The sequence below is a fragment of the Phaethon aethereus genome (genome assembly GCF_964289735.1).
Source record: "Phaethon aethereus genome assembly, chromosome: Z".
Taxonomy (NCBI): domain Eukaryota; kingdom Metazoa; phylum Chordata; class Aves; order Phaethontiformes; family Phaethontidae; genus Phaethon; species Phaethon aethereus.
The window spans coordinates 39,959,048-39,981,051 of NC_138577.1; the positions used below are offsets into that span (position 1 = coordinate 39,959,048).

Consider the following 22,004-nt stretch of genomic DNA (forward strand, 5'->3'; position numbering starts at 1 on the left):
CGATGCTAGGAAAAGTTAAGACTATCTGAACATGCTGTTTCACTGATATTTGGAAGCAAAAATACATCTTTGGGCTGTTTGCTAAAGGAAAAAAACAATCTTCTGCTTGGATCATTTAAGGGAAATGCTTATCTCAATGAGATCTTAATTTGGACAACTTTACTAATTTGGAACAATACCCAAGGATAAAATCTAAGTTATTAAATGACTTGCCTTGTGAAATTAGATGCTACTTATTAATAACAGAATGGAGATTATAGTGGCTCAGTTGTTACAATAATTTTAATTTATCTCATTGTAACAAAAATTACATGTTTGAAATCAAACTCTAAACTTAAAAGAGGAAGATTGCAGCTGAACGTAAGTACCAACAAAGAAACAGTGTTTCAGAGTTTAATTGTACTGCCATATTTTGTGGAATACAGACTGCTGGAAAGAAGTGATTTGTCAGGAGGAAATGCATGATGATTTCAGATTGGGGGGGAGGGAGAGCTCCATATAAAGCCTTCATTCACCAAGAGAGGGATGAATAATTATCCAGCATGCTTGAGTCTGACATTAAAAGGTTGTTGGGATGAGAGGTGCACAAGTGATAGCAGTCATGGTTTTTAAGTTGGAAGAAATAAATGTTTTGTCCTACAGTAGTGTTGTGTGACTGCATTGATTCACTGATCTGGAATTACGCTTCCAGGGTTCTCCAACGATGCAGCGTCTGGCTGCTGTCAATGGGCTGGTTGCACTGGTGGGCTCTGAAGGAGGCGTGATACAGGTAAGAACATGCAAGCAAGTGGTACTTTATCTCTTCTAGAAATCTGGCTAGAAGATAAGATAGAGTGACATCCTCTGCATCCTTACAGCAGTGGTTGTGTACTAGGGCATCCCATTTATGCAATAGTGAGTCATATTGGATATGAACCAAGTGGGATAGAATTACAATGTGTAAAATGGTGCTTGTTCCATTTTCTCGTCTTATGGCCCATATACAGTGCCATTGGGGAAAAGTTTAGAGCCATTTAAGCGTTCTCTTTTTTTTCCTCCACTCCCTCACAAAAAGGCATGTGTGCAAATGTAATCTCTTTTCAGCACCTACTCTCTGTTCTGTTGTTTCTTTTTTCCTCCTTATAAAATTCACTTTTTTTTTTCCTTTTTCTCTGGCAGCTGAAATCTGAGAGCATTCAGTCCTCCCAGTTTCAAAGTAAGCTGAATGAGGTCATCAGAACCCTTACACAGGTAAGAAGGTAGCGTCCATTTCCTGCTTTGGATAACACACTAGGGTACTATGACACCTTGCACAAACAGGCCAAATCTGTGTAAAGAAACTGCATAATGTCTGTGTCAATGTCTTTTGAATGAGGCAATATAGGGAAATCTTTCTAACTAGTGGTTTATTATCTTAACAGATAATCAGTTTTTCGGGGCAGATTGGCCTTCAGACAAATGCAGCAGGTCTTTTGGGACGCCTTCATATGTCCTGTTTGTCTTTTACCCAGAACAGGGCATCCGGTAAGATGCTTTATTATTGCTGCCTAAAGAACATACAGAAGTAGCACCTGTCTAAAAAGCAGCAAGGGACACATTAGACCATACAGGCTAGACATTGCAGCCTTATTAAATCACATAACAGCCTTTGAATCAGAGACATCACAGTCCTGCATGCCAGACCTAAAGATTGGAACATGAATCAGGAATCAGTTTGCTCAATGGGATCCCCCGCATCTGCTTTTACTTACAGTAACAAAGGAGGATTCTAAGTTGTTCTGGTCAAACTTGTATATTGCTTCTGTCTTTATTCTTTTACAGAATAAATTGAAAAGAAGTTTTAGGCTGCATATGGCATATGTGTTTGACATTATGTACTACATGCCCTGAGAACTGATTAATCTACTCTTTGTTTTAGCACTTGCCAGTGTATAAAAAAGCCAACACTTAAAAACTGGTCCATAACAAGAGCAAGCTGACTTTTCAGAAGTATTTTTCTAGAAGAGATCTTCTCTTGTTAGCTGAAGTCAAAAACTAGTGTTCTGTTCCCTTTCAGTGTAGCACTTAGCACAGAAACGCATATTCTGATGACACGTCGTTACCTTATGATGTTGTTTCAGTATCCATTGGTAAAATAAAGGTAGGATTACACCATTAATGAAATACCAGTAATAGGGAACTAATGAAGTGAAAGCTGTTCACTTCAGTGTGAACCAAGTTGGGAACCAATAATATCAAGTGCACATAAACTTCCTTATCAGAGAAAAAAGATTCTTGGGGTTTCTCCTTTTGTGTAATCTTGGCACACACCTGTAGTTAGAAAGGTGTGGAATTCTATCTGTTGTATCAAACTTACTCAGCTTTTGAAGCTCTCCCTTTTAAAGACTGACTTGCAGTGGTGGATACCTTTTAAGGAGATTCTTATCCCTGGCTTTTCAGTTGGTCAGTTAATTTATTTTTTCAGGCTGGCACCTCTCACCAACACCAATGTTTAGCTTGCCTTAAAAGTGGAAAGGCCAATGCTTCTATTGATAATCTTGTAGTCTCAATGCTTTGAGTCACTTAGAGAATTAGTTAGCTCAAACATAGCTCAGTCTGGCCTTTGAATTTACATGGGAGCTCAAGGTGATATTTTCTGCTGACATGTCTTAGTATATAAAGTCTTTTTGTCTTCACAGTTCCTCCAGATTTTAGCTACTTGCCTGAAAACAGCTTTATCAGGGCAGCCATTGACTTTGCCATTGAAGGTGGAAAGAAAGGTAAGGAGGGATCAAACTACAGTATCGCTCCGGGAAATTTGTTATGACTATAAAAGGTGACCCTAATAACCCGCTTTTATTTGCTAAGAGAACTTTTCTAAATACTAATTTTAACATCACTAATGTGGGATATTTAATCTCTAAATGAAAAATTGAGTAACACTAGAAAAGATAAGGTAGAATTTTGTAGTTAGGGCTTTAGTTTTCCCCAATGAATTTTTATAACTTTTTAAACCCTTTCCCTTTCCCTCTTTCACTGTGAGATGATGTATCTTCCCTGTGGGAATGAAAGTCAAATCACTTTAAGTGTTAGCAAGTATCCTCAGGAATACTCCATCATCAGGCAGACTTACGCTGGATCCTAGGTTAAGATTCTCTGTAACAGAGTGGTTTTCAAATGAGCTACTGCTATGTGTGATAAATGCAAAGGAACCTGAAGAAAGTACGCTCTTACATGAGTGCTAGTAAGAGAGGTGTGTTGGAATACAGTCTCAAGGGAGATAAAGCAGAGGAGATTATTCCTGTGTGGAGCTAAATGAGCTCGCTGCCATCCTGTGAAGTAGGCTTTGCTTTCAGTGGAGGTAAAAATTGCCCATGCCTTGCCTCCAGGAGGACTTCCACTGAGTTAACTCCGTGTGTTTCAGTAATGCAGTATGTAGCAAAGGTTAGCACCTGCCTGACAATTTTTGTGGCCTGCACCTACAGGATGAGGAAGGAGAACAGTGTCAGAAAACTTTCTCCTACTGTTCTCCTGCTAACAAATACAAAAATACTACGCTACTAGATGAGGAGTATCTCTAATCAATTCATAAATTAGTTCAAGGAGAAGGAACCAGAATGTCTGTCTTTATCAGTAACAAAAAGCCTTTCTTAGCTAGGACATAAATGTTAAAAATACAACTGTTGATTACAAAGAAGAGATAGCTAATTCTCAGATATAGAAAGAAATAACCGTAATTTTATCATGCTTCTAATTTCTTCAATACAGATTGGTCTTCAGTGCAGTTGTTAACTTTTTTTTCCTGAGCTGTTTAGCCAAATATGTGTGTATAAAATTCAGACTGATTCTATCTGCTGTTGTAGGCCCTGAATCTGTCCCAACTGAGCTAGTGAAAGTAGCACTGGCACCCATTGCGTTAGTTGGAGAAAGCCATCAGTATCCACCTGTAAACTGGGCATCCATTCTTTCTCCTTTGATGAGACTAAACTTTGGTAAGATTTATAGTTTTCTATTAAGTTATTTGTACTTGTCATAAGGCTTCTTTACTAACACATCTTTCACAAACTTTGGAGCCCACTTCAGGGCTTGAAATTATTGCAGGTATTGAAGTGTTTACTATGCTTTCAAGACCAATTTTTTAATGTTTGTCAACATATATTTGTGATCACCATGTGGACACAGGTTTCTTTTAACTTAAGAAAAATCAGAGAAGATCAAAGTTGAGAAGTTTGGAGCAGTAAAGTTCCCTAATACACTGGTGAACTTAGACCAAATTTTTAATTTGAACTATTTACAGTAAGAAAAGCCCATCATGAAACTCAACTAATTGTATCTTATTTTTAGTACCCACTAAATGCTGGTCCAGTACCTGTGTCAGAGACTGCAGGCAGCTTTATCACAAGTTGGAACTGTTCTGTAGTTCATCTAGCTATCACCAGTGTGAAATACACTTTCAATTAAATTACACTGGGTGACAGAGAAAACCATATCCCTTTTTCCATCATAATCCTGATTTTGTCAGTGCTTCTAAGAGCATTTTTTCTTTATGCTAGAGAGTAGCTTTGATCCTGAAGCATTGTGTTGGACCGCTTGCATAATGTTTTTCTACTTGGGATATGTCAGTGCCTATTTTGGTTTCAAACTCATTTCCTTAAAAAAAAAAAAAAAAAAACAACAAACTACTGCACAAAGTTCTGTATTCTCTTGTTTGATTCCTCTGAGTTTTGTTTCTCCAGATTTATGTGACTGTTACTACTGGCCTTGCAGATTCTTTTACAAACGGATTGAGCAAATGCTGTTGTGTTTAAATTGATGTGTTGTAGAGCCCAAAATAGGGAAGGTTATTCTTCTTTCGTTCTGGTGTTTATTTTACTTATACAGACCACTAGAAATCATTGAACATTGTCCTGTCATGAACAACTACTTGCTAGATGCAGAAAGATTCAGCTACTTATTAAACATTTTTTCTTATACTTGAGCTGCAACTTCTGTTTTACTTGGTATTCTTGCAATTGATTGTAAAGTCTTTTATAAGAATAAGTGAAAGAATTTCCTATACTGAGCTCTGCAGTCCATGCTGATGCAAATTTGTGTGCAACCTTATGAATAGCTGAAACTTGTTAAATGTATGGGGGATTTTTTTATTCCTGTTTTTCACTTAGGAGTCTTACTTTTGTAAATCAGGGGAATTCCAGAGGAAACAGTATATCGGTTTTGTAGCTATGTTTTTATTGACATCAGACAACATCACAGTCTACATTTTTATACATAATTTCTCCTGACTGTCCCTCTGTAGTGTTGTGGAAGTTGCACACCCTTCTATAGATTATGTATACATCCAGAAATAGGTCTGTGTGCTAATGTGCTAGCTGATGTGCTACAATGTGTCATGCAGAATGGTTGTATTATGACCTAACAGCCCACCTAGAAATGTGGCACTCTTAACACACTTTTGCCGGAACATCTATATCATGAATATTTTTATGAAAATTAAACTATATGCCCAAATCTCTCAGATTCTCTAGGTCACTGTTACTGATGTCTGAGAATTCATGACTTGTTTTTATGAACCTTAAATATTTCACAAATTCTACTGTGAGGATTTGTTCATTTGTAAACATATTGAAGACAACAGAATGCTTTCCCATCTTACAAGGTTTATTGCGGTTGTTGCTGAGCAGAAGCCGTATAATGTGATTGAAGTAGCACCTGTTTGTTATTCAGTAGTGCTCTGAAGTGAACAGTCATAGACAAATCATAATCCATGTCTTAGCAGTCCAAGCTAGTGAGAGAGAATTTTTGAATTGGTTACCAAAGTATCTTGTTACAATTTCACCCTTTCCAAGTTCTGCAGATGACTTGACTTCTTGTATAAGATATTTTCTTTCAAAGAGCCTGATACTAGTGTCTTAAATCTTTGCTTTGTTCATGCACTAGTATTAGTGAGCTTTATAGAAGTTATGCTATATAGATTGCCACTTGCATTACTGAAAGAACATTTTAACTTGCAAAGCACCTAATTAAGTTTTATGCTGACATTTAACAGTAATGTATCTTCTGTCTAACAGATCAAATGCTAGTATAATACTTAAATTGTTTGTCCTAATGTTGCTGTAGCGATCATGAGCTATATGGACACCATGCAATTGCTCAAAGTACCTCTTCAGTATATTTATGACTAGTTATTCTATTAAGAAACAGTCTGTACCAGTCATTAAGGGGTCTTTAAAGAGAAACCAATAAGGATTCCATAACCATCATAACTTCTATGCACAGTAAGGTCTTCTGATGTGTTAACCTGGAGAATGCTGCAGTCGCCACCCACAGCTGTAACAGTGACTAACCACTGTTCTGTGACATATTATATGAACGTGGGGTATATGGAAGAGTGAACAAATGCTAATTACTCTTACATTTAGCAGGAAGGAATATTGACTCATTTCTCCTTCTGTAGATTAACTCTTCTCTTTATTTGGCAAGGATTTTTTTAATTCTTACTTCTCGTGCCATTCCCCTGTGTTTTGTTCTTGAGTGAGTTGAAAAAAACTTGGACAAATCCTGAGATTTCTTGATGAAAGTACATGAATGCGAAGAGGAGATTTCTAACATGTAGGTGTTAAAAGCCTCAAGCAGCATCTGCTTTCATTCAAGCAGAAAAGCAAATTTTAATGTAGTGCTCTAGTAGAACAATAACCCTCCTTTATTTTATGAGTTGAGAACAAATTTGAAGTGAAAATAACTTCTTCATAACTTCTGTTTGTTTTCTTTTGCTTAGGTGATGAGGTAAAACATCTCTGCCTTCAGCTGGCTGCAACACAGGCCCAGTCATCTCAAAATGCAGTGATGCTTTTGGGGATGTGGGTGGCACCTCCCCTTGTCTACAGTCTCAGTGTACGTATGTGAGAAAAATTTGTGGGACCTCAGCACCTCTTTCCTATAAGATTCCTCAGTGATGATGTTTAGGATGTCTCACCAGAAAAGGATTACTGCATTCAGAATTCTGCAGAAATATTGTTTAGCAAATATTTATTGTGAGAGAAAGGCTATTCTTCTGCCTTGAAATTCAAGGCAGACTTAAGGTCTACCGCACTGGTTTTACTTAGACTGCTTAAGACTTTTTTCCCTCTCTCTTATTTCATGCTATAGCTCTGATAACCTAGAGATGTAAGAAGGCATGGCATGTAGGGAGAAAAAGTATCTTTTATTATACCAGCTGATAGTCTTAGAAAAAAGTCCACCCTATCTGTCCAAAAGCTTGCTTGCTTCTTCCAGCAATGTCTCTTGATCTATTAAAACATGTTACTTCTTGAAAACCTTTCTTTAATTCTGTAGTTAGTCAATAGACTAACCTATAGTATAGTCAAATTTGGGGTTATGCTCCACTATAGTGCAATTCCTCTTATGGAGGTACAACATGGACTCCATGATACAGTATGTAAAACTCCCTGAATCCCACAGTGCATTTGACTGTGCAGTTCTGTCAGCTTATACAAGTTGAGGAGCAGGATCATGATGATTCTCAGAAAATCCATTGTGGATTTCTGTGATCTTTTCCAGTTCTTCAAGGGGTATTTTTGTCTTGTAAATTTGAATTCATTAGTCTTCACAAATACACAAATGGCAGCAATTTTAGGATACGTAATTGGTAAGGTACCAAAAAAAGAAAGATTTTATTTCTAAGCACCATTTCTTACTGCAGTGGGGATTTGAGGTCACAAAATTAGCTCAGCCACAGAGTATGTGAACTTTGGATTTCTTCAAGGTAATTATTCATTCTTCCTCACTAACTAGCAATATTAATGGTGCTAGGAATACCATGCTTTGGTCCTTGGCTGTCTAGTCAGTTTGTATGGTTTACGTAGGAATGCAGTGGGCACCATACAGAGAAATTACAATTGTCCTGCCAGGACAGGGCCATGGGTTCATATACATATCTAGAGTTCACTGAAAGGAAGTTATTAAGGAAAACAGTATATTGACATGTTTGAACTCTCTTTAATTCAAGCAATTCAGCAAAGGAGGGAAGAAGAATGGAGAAGTATTTATGACTTGGAGTGCCTTTTTAGGTGGTGTTTGAGACACTTTTTTATAACGTCAATAGTTGAAGGTTAGTGAATAGCTAGAATCTGAAACTAAGCAAAAGTTTTTGCTTTTCAGGTGGAAACCCAGAAATACCTTTTCACGTCCCTGCCCCTGTGGATGAAACACGTTGCAGAAGACAAACTGCAGTCTTTTACAGAAGTGTTTCTGATACAACAATTTGAAGTGAACTACCATGCAAAAAAAACAGAAATTTGCCAGTGTGTTTTACAGGGGCTCCTGCAGGCAATGAAACTTCCAAACCTTGCCCAGTACTGCTGGAGCTTTCTGTGCCAGGCTGTGGAGAAAATATTTGAGCTTCTACCAAATGAGGTTCAGGTAAGGAATAAGTCTGAGGTGTATGAACATTGTAACTGGGTATTTTTACTGATGGTAAGTCCCATCTTTTTACACTGACCTGTCAAATTTGAAACATGAAGTAGATGTAAAATTTTTAGTGTTAATAGTTAAGATGCCTGCATAATTTCAATTTTAGTTACTTTCAGATATTCTTTAGAATACGACTAAGTTGTGAAATGGATTTAATGTACACTTTTCCCTCACAAATTGGTAAGGGAAAAATACAGTATTAGTACTGAAATAGATGTCATTGAAACAGAAGCAGAGAACAATCAGAAGGCTGCTTTTTTTCCCTACAGAGGATTCAGCTTCTCACAGTGGTTTAAAGAAACTCTCTAGCTACAGAAAATAGCTCCAAGGAAGGGCACTCTTCCATTAAAAAGAAAACAACTCTTTGATAGTTCTCAGATACCATTATTCCTTAATAATTAAGTACACTGAAGTCCCCAGCAAATACAGAATATCTAAAATAGAATAAAACGAGGCTAGAGACTAGATTAAGTATTCATCATGATCATTAACAAAGTTCTGGGACTCGCCAATTTTAATGATGGAAGAAATCTGGAAGTATATATCTAAACATGCATTTACTTTTCTGTTTGCAGAGAGGCAAACTGGAGATGTATATTGATGTAGCAAAATGTATCTCAGAAATGGCTGATTCAGAGATTGATCGCATTGTCCAGATCTCTAAGGTAATGATGGTTTACTCTTGGTCTTTTATCACCAAATCATGTGAAACAAGCATGCCTTACCATTTTTCTTGTCACCAAAGTGTTTTAGCTCATTGGGAGCATTGATTGTTTTATCTGCCATGCAAGTAAAAGTGCTCTAATTTGCGCACAGCAGAAGGAGACAAAAGTGATAAGACCCCCATATCCAAAACTTTCTCAAGGCAGCTGAAATACTACTGATTTCACTTGGGAGCTTTGAAGTGGAGAGTCTAAGTAACTTGGTCAAGTCCAGGCAGGGCTCTGTTAGAGAGCATGGATGGTGTTAGATCTTGGAATGTGAACAATCTCTCATTCTTGACTTAATGTGCAATATTTTCATTCACATTCAGAATGTTCCCTGGTGGACAAGATGGCTAAGGATGACAATGGTATAGAAAAGATATCAGCTTCTGGCTCACCAGTGGAATTAATTAATAGCATAATTTTTAGCAGCTGAACTACTGAGGAAGTGACCTGTGTGAAAGGACTTGATGGTTTCAGATCTGGTTGTTAAAAAAACACATCCATGACATAAAACCATGTTGGTCTGTTTACTGGCAGATTCAGTAGGGTGTCAAGCATTTAAATAGGTGAGGGAAGCTTGAACTGTCATTTTCTTATACCTTTGAGTTCTTATTTCCACACTTGAAAATGCCGTTTAAGAAAACCTTTGTTGTCACTGCAGTGAATCTATCTTGCAAGAAGAACTGAGTCTCCAGAATTGTCAAGCTGTCTCATTTCAATTTTTGTAAAATTTAAAGCAGTATGAAAACAGTCAAGCTGTACTGAGGTGCACTTCGTTGGACTATTTAAGAAGCATGTAGAATTAAAGTAATATGTATAGTCTTCTGATTCATAATTTGCATTGAATAAAAATAAGCCTGCTAGATAATCAAAGAATTTCTCCCCTTTTTTTATGATGAGGAATGCAGGATCTACTGTTCCCACAAAAAGGTACATTTTAATTTAACATGTTTTTTAATTTCATTTGCAGAACAATATAGAGAAGGCTACATTCACGAAAGTGTATTTAATTTCTCAAGGCAGACTGCCTCTGATGAACTTGAATGCCGTGATTGATACTGTGGCAGGATATCACCAGAAAGAAAATTTTTTATGGATGCTCTTGCATAGTTTCTATCATGCTCGTATTGTGAGCCATGAAAACACAGGTAAGGTCAGGCTTAAAGAAGAATCAACAACAAAATCAACAGATATCAATGGATCTACACTGATTCTTTTAAAATAATTTTAAGACAGTTAAACCTGAGTTTTTCCAGATTTCTCCATATCAGAAATTACTCAATCTTAGAAATTTTTTGCTTTTCAAATACTTGTTTAAACATTGCTTTTATGTTTTTCTCTAATTCTTTGTTTCTGTTGATCAGCTACAAGCCACTTGTCTGAGCCAGGTGCAGACTTGCAGACCAGAGTTTTGACTAGAACTGTGACTAGAACTGAACCTAGTCTTTTTAGATTTTCAGTGTAAGGTAATGTTAGAAATGTGCATAGCACATCGGAGACCAGCAATAGTGCAACTCTGCTAACCTTCAGATCTACTATCTCACTTACTGGTGTGTGACACTCTAAGTAGGAGTATGTTCGTTTGAGACTGGTTGAACCAAGGAGGTAGCTTGCTTTTCTGCACCATTCCACTGAGTTAACATAGAAAACAAATTGCCCTTCTGCTTCTTCATAACCATACCAGATAGATATCTGGTTGGTTAATGAGTTGGGCTGGCTCAGCTAAGGGTCTCATAAAGCACTGGAGCTGATGCAAGAGAAGTAGCAGAATCACACAGGAAGATAAAGGAGGAAGAAACAAGAGCAGAGGGAGGCAAGAATGAGGTCTCCTCATTTTTGTGGCAAAAGGATCTTTGGCTGCCTGTGTTCACAGAACAACTTCAAAGCATCATATAGCTAGATGCCTTAGCTGCCAGCTGTGGTTGAAGAACTTCAAACAATGTGTTTTGAATGAGCGAAGTGAGGCTTCTTTGGGTGAAAGAGGAGGAAACATGAAAGACGGCCCATGTAAAGAGTACAAGGAAATGGTAGTGTATAAAATGACATGGTCTTGAAGGTGAATATGGTTGTTAGTTTGTAGGAGGTAGAATGGATTTTGGACAGCAGAATCTAAATCAATGAAACATGTTCCCTCCTTGGGTTGAGAGCTGATTTTATTTGCGTGCTTTGACTGTATTTTACTGCTCATCTCTGCACTGTAGGACGATTTTTGCAGCACTCCCCACGTTCTTGTCCAACATATATCAGTGCTAGACTTAGATGAAGTAGTAGGGCAAAAACTTCAGGGAGGCTTTAGGCTTCTGTAGTGGTCATATATGCAGACTAGGTAACAGGGGCCTGCAGGCTGCCATTATGTGAAATAATTGTCACTCAGCATTCCTTTTTTGGTGTGTTCTGTGTGTTGCCTGCGTTATAAGCAAAGTATTTATACTGTTTAAGTGCCCATATGCCTTCTGTCAGTGGCAACCATGAATCAAACGTGATAGTGGTATTGGTGATTGTTGTTCTTCCACAGTCATTGCTTTGTTGATAGTGATTCCCTATGCTTGCTTTTTAATGGAAAATGGTGCATTCTCCATGTTTTATGTAAGTCAATGTTCTTTTCTTCTAGGAGTGCAGAAAAGAATGGACTGGCTGCTAGACCTGATGGGCTACATCAGAAATGTAGCATACCAGTCAACACCCTTACAAAATGTCGATCTTAAAGAGGTACATGCTGTGAAAATAACTTGCAGCTTCCAGGAAAAAAGGAAGTTTTGATGTATTTCACATTCTTCCTCAACAATAAGTATTATTCCCCATGCTTTTTTATATTTTAGAATGTTGTCATCTTACCTCCATAGAGAAATAACCATGACATTTAAATTATGATAGAAGCTAAAAGCAAGTAAAGGAAATCATTGCTTCAAATTCATTGTATTTAGAACAATTAAAGGAAAAATTTGAATTCACCAGTAGAACTGTCTAAGCAGGCCAAAACTGTGCAGCTGCTGTTGCTAAGAGAGTTTGGACAGTTTTAGGGAACCAATATTGTTTAGCTATTTAAGTCTTCTGTTTGAGAACATAAAATAAGCTGCTGCTTAGATCAAAAAGGCATTTGTTATATTGCTGCAATATTTCCCAGTTATTTATAGCACCACAAGGGTGACCATCCCTAATTTCCCTCAACAGTCAGCTTGCTGTAAAGTTTTTCCTGATTTCAAATGACATGTGGATCAGCCTTAATCTAAAGGATGATTTATTTTAGAAGACTGTGGTTTTGCTTTTCTTTCTGTAGACATTTTAGTTTGATTTGGGGTTTAGAAAAAGGCTTATGCCACTTCAAAGTATAGGAGAATATTAAGAACTTTTTAGTTCTTGCATTTTGAATGTTAGCTGAATTCTCAGGTGATTGTTTTGCAGAGCAAACAGCCATCTAGATTTTTGGTTTGGGGCATTTTTATTGGGGGTCTTTTTCCCCCTTCTGTATTATTCGTTTAATAATGTGCATTTTTGCCTTTTTCCTGTTTAGTGCATAGATTTCCTCCTGTGGCTGTTTGCAGCTTCTGTGGTGGCCTGGGCTGACCATGGTGCACCATTACTGCTTGGCCTCAATGCTAGCTGGTCACCATGGAAGGACCAAACAGTATCACCGGCATTATCTGAGGATCACATTGGCAAGCATCCCACTGAAAAGCTTGCTGTGCAGGAGACTCTCACTCTCCTTCCAAGCAGCATATCCCTTTTGCTGGCTAAAGAGCCTTGGAAAGAACAAACACAGAAGGTAAAATTGCATCTAGTGGTAAGCATTTTCCAAGAGTCAGAAAGCACCCCATTTTTAAGTAGTCAGCTCAAGTCTTAGATGGAGCAGTTATTTCCTCTGTATCTATTGCATCTGACTTGAGATCTTGTTTTTCTTTATTTGCAATCAGATATGACTTGTCTCAAAAGACTGAATGTCGTTTTTCAAGTAAATGTGAGAGTAGCAAAGAACAAAAAACATTCCAATGTTGGGAGTCAAACTCTTAAGAGGGTACAGCTGGGAGAGAAGAGTCAGCAGCTGCTGATAGCAAGTCAGTCTTTTAAACACTGAAAGACAGAACCTCTGCACTTGGACATCACCACAGTGGCAATTTAGGGCAATTAAAGATCTTCAGTGCAGCTTGTAGTGTGTGTCATTTTTTTTGAAGTGTAAGTTGAAAATAAGTGTGGAAAATTGTGTCTAGTTTGGCAAGCCTACTGTAGATTACTTGTGGTTAAGGTATGTGGAAATATTGTTATAGACCTATAGATTAATAGCAAGCTGTTTTGTGCAAACCAGAATCCATTAAGGACTGGCTTCTGTACACTCCTGCGCTCAGAGTTACCACTGAAGTTAGAATTCAGAATGTGGGAGGAATGAAGGAGTGGGCTGTTAATATGCAAGTACCTAATTAGGCTTTAGGGAAGAATTTGAGACTGCCCTGAATATCATCCTGATAAGTTTGAAATACCACATTGTCCTCCAGGCACCCTACACTGCCAGAAAAACAGTGAAAAAAAAGAGAGGTCAAAAGAGGGATAAAAGCAGTAACAGTTCTGAAGGATTTGCAGTAAAACGTTTGGACAACAGACTGATAAGAAAGGATTGTATTAATAGGTCAGTCATGAACAGGCAAGATGGAGTTTGGGCAGAAGCTTGATTGGCCACTGTCACTGATTAGATAACTACGAGTTTAGCAGCAATCAGATGTTGCCTGTCAAACTGAAAAGAATTTGTGGTGTTCTGATACAGAGACTCTTTTAATTCAGATTTTCCTTTATATTTCAATCTTTAGTTTATTGACTGGCTGATCAATATGATGGAAAGTCCTAAGGAAGCATTATCAAAATCTTCCACAGACCTGCTGAAAGGTAGGATATTTTTAATGGGGTTCTTAAGTTGCCATAACAAATACAGATCAAAATCCAGTTGTTAAAAGGAGTGAGATGAATCTATACTATTAGCACATGTAGGAGAGCTATATTTTGTCTTTAAGGAAACTTTCACAGGTAAGTTAATATTCCTGTCTGTAACACCTTTTTGTATTTGCTGTCTCATCTGCTAATGCTTATGATGTACCACTGAAGATCTAAAGGACCTAAAGGTACATCTGGTCTTAAAAGTGTATTTCTCGGATAAATCTGTCAATTGTTTTTGAAGTTACCCTTAAAAATAAAATGCAACTTATTGTTTGGAAACCCTCCAGTACCAAATAGAAATCACCTAACAGTTTATTCAGGTGCAGCTGAAAACTGAACTGGGAGGAAGGGGTAGGAGACAGGCAATGACAGACTACCAGAGTGCTCTGCAAGAAAGGATAGGGGAATGAGGGTTGCTGACAAGTTGTATGAAAAGAAAAATGGGAAGTACAAGGTATTTTGAATTACAGTAATGCCCTGTGGCCCTAGCACACACCCCATTGCTCATCTAGAGATGTAGGATTGTGAATACAATCTGTGCAAGTCATTTTAAAAGGACACAACGGATACGCTCAAGTGAAGTGAGTGTGCTTGTGCTTCTTTCCATTAACACAAGGCATCTCCTCTGGATCACCTGATTTGTTGGACCTAAACATGGCTTCTTGAAATCCGGTTATAAGTTCTTTGCATTACTAAGATAATTAGCCTTGTTTTGATGGTCTGCAATCCTTAGTCACTTTCTGATAAATTTCAAAATTCCCCTGTTGTGTCGGCTAATCTCCATCAGAAACAATGCGATAGGTTTGTTGGAGTGTCTCCTCTGTACATCAGAGGATTCTGGTATACGCAGTATATTGTCAGTATGCCATGATTGAGATGAGTCATTGTTTCCCTTGAGCTTTCCATTGTTTTTTTGCTTTTAAGTACTAGAACATGACACTCCCTTCTGGATGGCTAAGAATGTGACTGGTTTGGTTACTTAATTTTTCCTAAGTGCGTGATCCTTTCAGATTGCATTGAGGAACCAGGAAATTGCATTTCCAATCAGTGAACTGCACAGAGGACTTGAGACATTGTACTTCATGCTTCTGTCCTTCCCAGTGCCTCCTATCTCCCCTCTTGTGTTATTGCTCATTGAATTCAAACTTTCTGTAGTGTTGGTTGATCTATGTGCTGCTTCAAAGTGATTGTCTAATTAGCAGATGATGTGATGTGATTTCAGTAGGAGACATGCCATAAAGCAGATGAAATATCACAGTACAATATCACATGTCAGAGGTGTGTAAAGGCTAATGTATCTTGTAAATAGCAGAAGTAGCATCAGAAGCTGTCAGGAAATGAAGAAGTCATGAAAAGAGTCAGTAAAAGGAGAACTGAATCTATACCTGTGTTAGTAAAATAACTAGGGAGAATACTGTCACATCCTTTCTAGTCTGGACTACACAAATTAATGTCATTTGTCCTTGTCTTCACAGTTACACTTCTGGCCTTGAGATCTCTTGCAGAGTTCAAGAAGAAAGCAGTGTGGACCAAAGCTTATGGGTGGTAGCTAATGCCGTATCTTATCCAATGAAGAAAACGCTTCAGACTTGAAAGCATGATATTACTACTCAAGCATCAAGAAGATCAGTTTCGAAGAGATTTCCTTTCAGAAACTTTGGATTTTTTTTTTAATCCTTTTATCTCCTCCCAAAGACTCAGAAGATGAAAAAGAGTTTTGGGGGTGTTTTTTTTTTTTTCAGTGATGGGGTTGTGTTGTTCTACAAACTACCTAGCATGGTTTGAGCTGTGTTGAATCTAAATGAGAAATACACATTCAGTTGTTTCAGTTGAGTTGTTTCAGTTGAGTTGTTTCAGTGACACCTGGGAGCCTTGAAAGCCGTAGTCAAATATTCCTTTAACTCATGGAAGCTTTATAGGAATGGGTGGGAAAAAAACTCTTGAAAAATTTGTTTGGATGTAGCCTATTTACTAAAGTATGTTTTAGTGTAACAGGCTTGTGAATGAGCATTATTTTTTTTAACTGATAACCCTTTTTTAGTAGTAATACGATGCTCTTGCACAGTAGTGACAACACATTGAAGGGATATAATGTGAGCAGCAACAGCTTTATCAAAATCATTGAAATGTCCCCAGCTCCAGGATGGTTGCAGTTTTCTTTCAACTTATAACTGTTCTTGTCCTCTTTACCCTCCTTTGCACATAATGAGAGTTTTTCTCTGCCTCTAGGCAAAATGGACTATACAGCAACTCTTCTCCACCTTTGCCATAGATTAGCCCCTATCACTTTCCTTTATTTAATAGTCTTCTCTTTCTGAAGGAATAGAGAACTTTTCAACTTTGCAATCTTGCTAAGACAGACTTTAAAAGGGGTTTTGTATTTAGTAATCCTCCTCATTAGAGTAGACAAAAATTAACTGAATATAATTGCTTGGGCACTGGGCCCTAATGTCTTCCAAAGCAGTACTAGAGCATTGTTGATTTTGACCAGCTTGCTTGAAATGTGATCGCCCTACATCTAGAAGCCACACCCCATTGCAGGAATTCATTTAATTTCATGACTAATGACATTTCCTCTGCAGAAGAAATTCTTCTCTGACTTCTTTATGGGTTTGTCTCACCTAACAAGGTTACTGTGCAATGGCAGTGAGCTTCCCACAGCGGTTAGAAATTTGTTCAGCAATTAGGTTTGGGGAGGATTAACACAGTACTTGTTTGTATTTCTGAAATAGTGTATAATAATAATTTCCTGCTCTGCATGCAACTGTATACTGAGAAGACAGTCTAAAGGTTAATGTACAGCAGGACTCACTGAAAGCAGTTGTCACCAAGTCAGTATCTCAGTGGATGACATTTCCATTTGTGTGTACTTTTAAGTAACCTCTATACAAAGCCAAATATGTCGCATGTTTTAGTCATGCCATCTTTAGTGCACTGTTTCAAACTAACTTACGTGTTTACTCCTCTGCGTTTAGATGTGTATTGGCATTTTAATTCACATGAAAAGTTTGCCTTTCTTTAAAGGGAATGCGTTTTAGTTTGAATAGTGGAGCAGTATATAAACATCTGAATTAAACTATACTGATCCACAGTAGAAAAGGTAAGCCAAGGGATGGCATAGCACCGCCTGAGGGTGCCAATGCTAATGCAGCTCCAGGGAGCACTGATCGTTTAGGAGCATATCTGAAATGCTTGTACACCAGTGCACACACTATGAGGAAACAAACAATGTGAACTACAAGCATTGGTCAGCTGCCAGAGCTGAGTGAGAATTAGGGGGATGAAAAACAAAGGAGATGTCATTGTGGGTGTCTGCTATTGCTCGCTGAGACAGGATGATAACACTGAATATTTATTCTGTAGGCAATTAGAAGAAATCTATGGCCTGGTAGCCCTTGTCCTTATGGGAGATTTCAGCCTCCCGGACATCAACTGGGCATATCAGACCACTGTGACAGACAGGTCTGGGAAATTCCAGAAGCATGTTGAAGATAATTTCTTGTCACAGTTAATCATTGAGCCAACTAGGAAAGAAGCCCTCATAGACTTGTTTGTGAATAGATAAAGACTCATGGGAGATGTGATGGTAGGTGGCTGTCTTTCTTGACCACAGTGATCATGAAATGGTTGAGCTTAAGATTTTTGTTGTAATGAGAAAAAAGGTCAGCAGAGTTGTTACCCTGGATTTCAAGAGGGAAAACTTTAGGCTGCTTAGGGAGCTAGTCAGCGGTGTCCTCTGGGAATCTGCTTTTGAGGGCTTAGGAGTCCATGAGTGCTGGTCAGTATTTGAGAACCAGCTTTTACAAGCACAGGAGCAAGCAATCCCATTGTACTGAAAGTTGAGCAAGCAGCGCAGAAGACCAGCATGGCTGAACAGGGGAACTCTGCTTGGAACCCAGGTGGAAAAGAAATTGTATGGTTTCTGGAAGCGAGGTGAGGCTTTGCAGGAGGGTTGCAGAGCTGTGGTTTGCATGTGTAGGGAGAAATCACAAAAGGCTAAAGGTCAACTAGAGTTGAAGCTGGCTAGTCTTGAGTCAGGTAACAGAAAATTATTTTTTGAGTATGTTAAGAGCAAGAGGAGATCCCAGGAAAATATTGGGCCAATACTTGATGAAGATAGTCACCTGACAAATAGGGATGAAAAAAAGGCAGAGGCATTTAATGCTTTTTTTTGCCTCAATATTTAATAATACTGATAGACCTTTGGCTGCCCGGTCCTCTGAGTTGGAGGGCATGCAGGAGCAGTGACTTTTGATTTGTGGACTTTTCATTGTAAATGACCAGTTTTATCTGTTGAATCTTTGTAAGTCCATGGGGCCTGGTGGGATTCATCCCAGGGTACAGAAGGAGCTAGCAGATGTTACAACAGGACCCAAAAGGTGTTGGGAGTCTGGGGAGGTCCCTGCTGACTGGAAGCTAGACAACATTATTCCAGTTTACCAGAAGAGCATGAGGGAAGACCCGGGAAACTACAGACCTGTTAGTCTAACCTCATTACCTGGGAAAAATTACAGAGAAGATCATACTGGGTGCTACTGAAAGGCATTTGAAGAATAATGCAATCATCAGGCACCATTAACATGGGTTCACAAAGGGAAAATTCTGTCTAACTAATCTGATTCCCTGCTACAATATCTCCTGCCTAGTGAATGAAGAGAAGGCAGTAGATATAGTTTTTGTGGTTTTTTGTAAGGCTTTTGACACTGTCCCTCACAGCATCCTTCTGGACAAGCTGTCCAGCTGTGGGATGAGCAGGTTCACAGTGCTCTGGGTGAAGAACTGTTGAACTGAAGGTTGAGGATCTGAAAAATCTCACTGCAAGAGTTGTGAATGGGGCTACATCTGGCTGGTGAGCAGGCACCAGCGGTGTTCCTCAGGGCTCAATTCAAGGGCCAGTTCTGTTCAATATCTTTATCAATGATCTGGATTCAGGATTTGAATGCACCGTTAGTAAGTTTGCTCATGATACTAAACTGGGAGGTGCTGCTGACTCTCTTGAGAGACAAGAGGCCTGTCTAGAGGAAACTAGATAGATTGGAGTGTTGGGCAATCATTAATAGGATGAAGTTTAATAGGAACAAATGCCAGATTCTGCACCTCGGATGGAGTAATGCCGGGCACAAGTAGAAGCTGGCAGAGGAGTGGCTGGAGAACAGCCCTGCAGAAAGGGATCTCAGGGTGCTGGTTGGCATGAAGGTCAATACGAGTCAGCGGTGTGCCCTGGCAGCCATGAGGGCAACCAGCATCCTGGGGTGCATCAAACACAGCATAACCAGCCAGTCAACAGAGGCGATTATCCCGCTGTGTTCAGTGTTGTGTGGCCTCACCTTGAGTACTGTGTGCAGCTCTGGGCCCCTCCATTTAAGAAGGATGTGAAGATACCTGAATGCATCCAGCGGAGCACAACAAAGCTGGTGGAAGAGCTGGAAGGCATGTCCTGTGAGGACTGACTAAGGACTTTCGGTTTGTCTGGTTTGGAAAAAAGGAGGCTGAGGTGCAACCTCATTGCTCTCTGCAGCTTCCTGAGGAGGGGAAGTGGAGAGGGAAGTGCTGATCTCTTCTCCTTGGGATCCAGCAACATGATGTGTGGCAGTGGCTCAAAGCTGTGTTAGGTGAGAAACATTCAGAAACATTTTTTGAGGGTGGTCAAACACTGCAGCAGCCTTCCTAGAGAGGTGGTTGATGCCACAAGCCTGTAAGTGTTTAAGAAGCATTTGGACAATGCCATTAATAATATGCTTTAACTTGGTCACCCATGAACTGGTCAGGCAGTTGGATTAGATGATCGTTGTAGGTCCCTTCCAACTGGAACTTTTCTATTCTAAATACTCCAGTTACATAACTCTGTGTGTTCAGCCCACAGGACTAAACTAGAACTGATTTGAAGTAAAGCACTCTGAAAGGCAGATAAGTTGGCTGTTGGGTCCTCATTGTGAATCCTTTCACTCTCTAGTTTCATTCTTATTTGGCTTCTGTACCTGCAAGTGTATACATAGCCTATGATGGAGAGACTATTCCTATTGTTGTGTGTTAGTGATGGAGAAATTAATATGATTTTTATTTCTAGGTGATGTTGCTCTGGAGACAATGAGTTTTAAGGACTTAGGTGGGCAAGTTAGTTGCTGCTGCATTTTAGGTGTGTGGGCAGGCAGCAAAGGAAGCTGGTGATGAAGATTCTTTCAGGAATTTCAGGACAAATTCTTGTAACTCCAGCATAGCTGTTTTGTGCATAAACAAAAGGGATAATTTTTTTTTTTCTATCTTGAGCATAGGTATAATTTCTTTTCCCAAGCTGTATGTGTTTCATATGCATAGTTATTAATTCAGTCTCACAGTACATAAGCTATACTAAAAGTAGTGTTGTTTCAAATGTCAGAAAAGTACAGTAGTCAGATACTCTTCTGTTTAACAACTTTCAATTATATATCACTTTCCTAGTGATACTTCTTCACCCTTGTCTACACAGTACATTTTTTTGCTTGTGTTTATGTAGATATCTAAGAACAGCGCTTATTTTGATTCCATTATCAGATGGTCTAAATAGAGATACAGATGAGCTATGATCTCAAGATTGATATAAGTTTTGAAGAAAGATTTAAGTTCCCAGAGGTGGAAAGACTGAGGCAACTTTTTAAGCACCTTTTAAAGCACGTTTTTGCCTGCCCAATCCTGAGCTTTTCCAGAAACTGAAGTAAGCTGAAGTTACAGTGGCTTACTGTGGTCACACATGGAAGGTGGATTCCCTAGATCTCCCAGTTGCCTGCCTCACGTTGCCTCTGCACCAGAAGGAGGTGGGGAAGTCTTCCATCATTAATTTCATGCCTTTTTCCTGCAGTTTTATGTTTGGGGGTCCTCCCCGTAGTGAATTTTGAAGAATCATCCTCCTATTCCAGCCTTCTGGCTGTAAGAGTCAGTGCAAAAGGAGAGCCATCACATCTTGATTTTATTTTTTTAACATAAAACAATAAACATGGCTTAATATGAATATCTGTGGTAGATTTGACCTTGGCTGGCAGCCATATGCCTATTCAGCTGGTCCTCTCCACCTCCTCAACAGGAGAGAGAGAGAATATGATGAGAAAGCTCGTGGGTCCAGATAAAGGCAGGGAGATCACTTACAATTTACTGTCACAAAAACGGACTGGACTTGGGGAAGAGTAATTTATTGCCAATTAAAGATAGAGTAGGATGGTAAGAAACAAAGACAAAACTAAAAATACCTTTTCTGCATCCCTCCCTTCTTCCTAGGCTCAACTTCACTCCTTCATTCCTGACTTTTCTACCTCAAGCGATGCAGGATGGGTAGGGAATGGGGGTTGCAGTCAGCTCATAAACCTTCATTTCTGCTCCTTATTCCTCTTCACACTGTTCCCCTGCTACACCATGGGGTCCCTCCCATGGGATACAGTCTATGAAGTGCTCCAATATGGTTCCTTCTCAATGGCTGCAGCTCTTCAAGAACTACTGTAGCATGGATCCTTTCCATGGGGTACAGTTCATCTGGAAAAAGCTGCTGCTGTGTGGGCTCTCCATGGGCTGCAGCTTCCTTCAGGGCACATCCACTTGCTGCAATGTGGGGTCCTCCACAGCCTGCAGTATGGATACTTTGCCTGGTATAGTCCTCCAGGGCAATCTGCTCCACCATGGTCTTCTCCATGGGCCACAGGGGAATCTGGTCCAGTGCTTTGCAGCACCTTCTGCTCTCCTTCCCCACCGACCTTGGTGTCTGCAGAGCTGTTTTTCTCACATTTTTCTTGTACTCTCTCACAGCTGCTGTGCAGCGTTTTTTACTGTTTCTTAGATATGTTTTCACAAAGGCTCCGTTAGCTTTGCTGTTTGGCTCAGCAGTGGCCTATGTGGCTCTGTTTCAGAGCTGGCTGAAGCCAGCTGTGTCTGACATGGAGGGAAGCCCCTGGCTGCTTCTCACAGAGGCCGTCCCTGCAGCTTCCC

The 22,004-nt window shown here is 39.3% G+C and overlaps 1 protein-coding gene across 1 annotated transcript in view; it reads left to right on the forward strand.

The window, feature by feature from the left end:
- Positions 1–16,123, forward strand: part of FOCAD (focadhesin) — a gene marked incomplete at its 5' end in the record, with an annotated part of 105,607 nt that extends 89,484 nt beyond the window's left edge. The window contains 13 exons of the mRNA XM_082012793.1: positions 692–769; positions 1,159–1,230; positions 1,401–1,503; positions 2,658–2,738; positions 3,822–3,950; positions 6,734–6,849; positions 8,116–8,376; positions 9,003–9,092; positions 10,105–10,282; positions 11,746–11,843; positions 12,646–12,897; positions 13,931–14,006; positions 15,530–16,123. Of these exons, the coding sequence (XP_081868919.1) occupies positions 692–769; positions 1,159–1,230; positions 1,401–1,503; positions 2,658–2,738; positions 3,822–3,950; positions 6,734–6,849; positions 8,116–8,376; positions 9,003–9,092; positions 10,105–10,282; positions 11,746–11,843; positions 12,646–12,897; positions 13,931–14,006; positions 15,530–15,603 (1,608 nt within the window). The 3' untranslated portion in view covers positions 15,604–16,123. The remainder of the gene's footprint in view (positions 1–691; positions 770–1,158; positions 1,231–1,400; positions 1,504–2,657; positions 2,739–3,821; positions 3,951–6,733; positions 6,850–8,115; positions 8,377–9,002; positions 9,093–10,104; positions 10,283–11,745; positions 11,844–12,645; positions 12,898–13,930; positions 14,007–15,529) is intronic.
- Between the last annotated feature and the right edge of the window lie 5,881 nt (positions 16,124–22,004).